Consider the following 4682-nt stretch of genomic DNA (forward strand, 5'->3'; position numbering starts at 1 on the left):
GAGCACCCTCACTAATTTAAGAAGCACCCTCAGTGATTTGATTCTTGAGCCGCGCCTGAGTTTATCAGATTAAATTAATTTGAGGTTTGTCTTTGTACTCACACTGAACATCAAGTTGAATTGTTGCATTGCATTGGCCATGCTGGTTCTGAGCTTTACAGCCATACTGTGCATCGTATGTGGGGTTTGTCACAATGTAGGTGTGATTATGTCCAGTCTGGAGGAGCTCAAATTGAGATCCCGTCTCTGTGTACCAGGTGTAGTTGAGCTCTGCTGGGTTTGCGTCAGTGCTGCAGCTCAGAGTCACTGGATCGCCCTCCATCACTGAGCTGGAGGTAAACGCTGACAACGATGTGTTTTTTGGAGCATCTGAGGAAAAAGGATGTGCAATGTAGAATGTGCGATTTAACAGTTCAAGAGTTGAAAGGCTGCAGGTTTAAAACTCTATTTTACAAGTTTCAGATCACCATGAACTTTCACTCGACTCTCAGCTGATTACAAATTACTCACACTGGACGTCCACATGAGTAACAAGTACTGACTCTGGACGGCCAGCAGATTAAAAAGTACTCGCACTGGATGTCGTGGTATTTAGAATTATGCCTTCTTTTTTTTTTTTTTTTTTTATAATAGTAAAGCCGCGTTCTCATTGGCTCTGATGTCGGGAGAAAATGAAGACTCTTATGTTCACTTTTACATTCAACTACAAGACACCTTATGAGACGTTGTTGTCTCTACAGCTGCTCGAGTGCAGAGAAAATGACGGACAGCATAGAACTGGCTGAGTGCAGAAATATACTAATACGGGACAGTCTGTCAGCGGTCGTGGGCGAGGCTTGAGCAATATGACGTCATACTGCTCAGAAAATCAAAACGGCTTGATAATTGAGACTGTTTAGGTAATTGGGGATTAAAAAAAATTTGATTTTTATCATTGTAGGGTGGTTGTTTCCACACACTGCTAAGACACATTTATATGCAAACACCATGTAAAAGTGAATTTTGCATCCGATGCCCCCTTTAATACTCACACTGGACGTCCAGCAGCACTGATGAGTTCTGTGTGCCGTGTTTGTTCTCAGCTGTACAGTAGTATCGTCCGCTGTGTGTCGGGTCGGTGTTGTTGATGGTCAGGTTTGGTCCGGTCTGAACTGGATTCAGAGGTCTTTCAGTGTCTCTGTACCAGGTGTAGTTCACCGCTGGGTTTGCATCACTGCTGCAGCTCAGAGTCACTGAACGGCCCTCCAGAACTAAACCAGCTGGATTTATCCTCACCGATGTGTTTTTAGGAGCATCTAATAGAATAGAAAAAAATGTAGGCAGGCACAATATATAGTCATATTTTACATCTATTATATGCAGTATAAAGGTTGGTAATACACTGTGCAAAACAAGTGACTTTAAGTATTTGGAATATTTGTATGAGTAGAGACTCGTAATACTCACACGCTTACCAGAGAATAGAGTTGAAGACGACAGAAATCCTCTCAGAGCTCAAGCTGATGCTTCTACACTGAACGGAGGGAGAACTGTGTGTGAAAACGGCACAATTTAGCTCATATTAGAGATTCACCACTTCCTCTTTAGTCAGAACTCAGTAAAAGTAGCCTGACTGAGAAATCTATGCTAATCAGTATGAAGCTTATTCAATGTTCAACACATTTCTTTATATCTGCTTGAAACAAATCTTGTGAGATCCAGTGTTCAATGTTCATGTTGATAATAATTCTCCATATTCAGGAATACATGTTGAATCACAATAAAAACGCAATCCAAGAACACTATATGCAGAAAACATATACATTTTATTTATTTTCGACTTTTGCATTTCTTATTTGAGATATTATATATCAACATTGTGTTACGGTAATATTTCTCATGTTCTGAATTGAGTTTAAGTTTACTTCAAATAAGGAACATTTTCTTGCCGAAGACACTGACAGAAGCTGAAAGCAGAAGAGATTTCAGCAAAACACTGCTGTCTGTATGTAAGGTGTCTGTGTCTGTAAAGGCAGCAATAGAGCTGCTCACTTCTACAGCCATATACTTATAGTAAGTGTATAGTAAGTGATACTGTAAACATTTACATTTAGTCATTTGGCAGATTCATCATAAAGTAAATAAATATTTGTATGGGAATACGTGCTGTTTTGTATATTAAGAGTCTGTCACAGAGTTGTCACCTGCAATATCTGTACTGAAACTGTCTAAATGTGTTTTCATGTTGTCAATTATCTGAAAGTGAAGCCGCTTCTGCCGCCTAGTGGAGCGGAAGGAAACTGCACATCAGTTCCTATGATTACAACAAGTAACAATCACCACCAGAGGGCACCAAACTGTTATTGTATGTGCTTAGATATAGTAATAGTGATTTTAATAACAACATTTATTTTTGAATGCTATTTTTTTATTGTAATGGGAACTTTATTTATAAATGCCGAGCGTCCATAATTTTGTAAAGTTTACAGTTCTGAATATCAAATTCTTTACTCATAAATGCCAAATATCCACAATTGTGTATGGTTTATATTTCTGAATGGCAAATGTTTTATCCATAAATGCTGAATGTCCAAAACTCCTCTTTTGTAAAAGGCTTTCTTGCTCTTTAATGCCTGTTTTTTATATAATGTTGCTTGTAAAGTTAAATTATGGTAGTTAAAAAAAATACAAATTAAAAAAAAAGTAAAACATATTTATTTATAAAATAAAAATTTTGAAAATAGAATTGAATTTTCATTCCATGCCGACTTGAAGCCTTAACTGGGTAAAAATCTTGAAACTTGTCAGAAAAAAATATATTTTACCAATATTTTTTTCTGTTTGGATTTCAAAAGATCAGATATTTATTTGTGAGATTGTCAAATGTTTACTTGTGAGATTTATATGCATTATGCTTGTGATGAAGACGAGCCCACCAGCTCGCCTTTGGGGACAAAAATGTGAGTCCGTGAAAGAATGTAAAAACGATGGCTTACTCGCAGAAGCACTTTCGTGCAAGGTGGAATTTATTTACAGTGCCAGAAAGATTGTCCACAGTGAAGAATATATACAAGTGCACACAAAAATCCAAAGTACCAAAGAAACAACAAAAGGGGAAAATAAACCAGAAAATAATCCAACAATGATATATCAAACAGGTATCCACGGTATACGAAGGGTTTTGTGTTTGTGTTTTTGGCACATACCGCCACCAACTGTTTATGTACATACATGGATGATAGTCCCGTCTCTATTCGTATTTTATTTTATTTTATTGTTAATTTTATTTCGGGTTCACCCAAGCTGTATTTCTGGCTGCTGCGTGTTCAAGCACAGTTTTTCTTCTTCTTCATTGGAGTTTTACAGCGGTTGGCATCCATAGTGTTGCATTACTGCCATCTGCTTACTCACTTTAACTTACTGTATCTTAATTAAATTCGTCCTTCCAGTCCAGTCCTCCTTAGAAAATTAAACAAATATCTCCGTCCTTGGTCACTATTTCCATATGTTACTATATTTTTAACATTATACTCTACTATACCTATTTCCCGTAGCTGATTCTTGAACTCTTGCCTTTCTTGTATATATTTCTTACATGATATAAAGATGTGCTTAATTGATTCCTCCTCCTGACATTCATCACATAGTCCTGTCGGGTGTTTTCCTATAACATGAAAAGAGTTTTGTTTAGCTTGCAATGTCCAATCCTCAGTCTATTTATTATGACTTGTTCCTTCCTTTTATTTCCCTTCTTACTTTCCATACCTATCATATTTTGTATCATGTACAGATGTCTCCCTTTGATATCATTATCCCACTGCTGCTGCCATCTTTGCATTCTTTTTCCACACTAAACTCTTCCCTTCTGTTTTTGATAATTTAATTTTGACGTCAACATGTTCTTTTTTTGTTGCTTCTTTTGCCAGTCTGTCTACTTTCTCATTTCCCTGGATGCCCACATGCGCTGGCACCCACATGTATGTGATGTTTTTCCCTTGCCTGCTTATTCTTGAGTTTGTACATAACATCTCATAAAGTAATTCCTGATGGTTTCTAGTTACCCCAGACTTTATATTCATGAGGGCAGATACAGAATCACTACATATTACAACGTCGTCCCATCTGGATTGTTCAATCCATTCTAATGCTATTAATACAGCATATAACTCGACTGTATACACACTTAAGCTGTCAGATGTTCTTTTGTTTACTCCCACATGATATCTAGGGATATATACAGCAGATCCCGTTGCCTCTGTTTGTAAATCCTTTGATCCATCTGTAAAAATTTGAATACTATCTTTGTACATATTGTCCATATCTATAATATTCACTGACTATATCTGTACTCCTACTGCTGCCTTTTATTATTAGAAGCTCTATGTCCAACTTTGTATTTTCCATTGTCCAGACTGGTTTGTTAGTCCACACCACAGTACTAGCAAATTCTTTGTCATATACAGTGGCATGCGAAAGTTTGGGAACCCCTTGCAGAATCTGTGAAAATGTGAATAATTTTAACAAAATAAGAGAGATCATGCAAAATGCCTGTTATTTTTTATTTAGTACTGTCCTGAGTAAGATATTTTACATAAAAGATGTTTACATTTAGTCCACAAGACAAAAAAATAGCTGAAATTATTAAAATAACCCCATTCAAAAGTTTGGGAACCCTTGGTTCTTAATACTGTGTGTGGTTACCT

At 36.8% G+C, this 4682-nt stretch overlaps 1 protein-coding gene across 1 annotated transcript; it reads right to left on the reverse strand.

The window, feature by feature from the left end:
- Positions 1-102: 102 nt before the first annotated feature.
- Positions 103-3742, reverse strand: LOC107707085 (B-cell receptor CD22-like; the record flags this gene model as incomplete). The annotated part of the gene is made up of 4 exons (XM_016510969.1): positions 3736-3742; positions 3575-3643; positions 1032-1295; positions 103-369 (listed from the first exon to the last, which is right to left on the reverse strand). Coding segments are annotated over exons 1-4 (607 nt in total), but the record flags the coding sequence as incomplete, so codon positions are not given.
- Positions 3743-4682: the final 940 nt, after the last annotated feature.

This window comes from Sinocyclocheilus rhinocerous, unplaced genomic scaffold, assembly GCF_001515625.1.
Source record: "Sinocyclocheilus rhinocerous isolate Xijiao unplaced genomic scaffold, SAMN03320098_v1.1 scaffold2160, whole genome shotgun sequence".
Lineage (NCBI taxonomy): Eukaryota > Metazoa > Chordata > Actinopteri > Cypriniformes > Cyprinidae > Sinocyclocheilus > Sinocyclocheilus rhinocerous.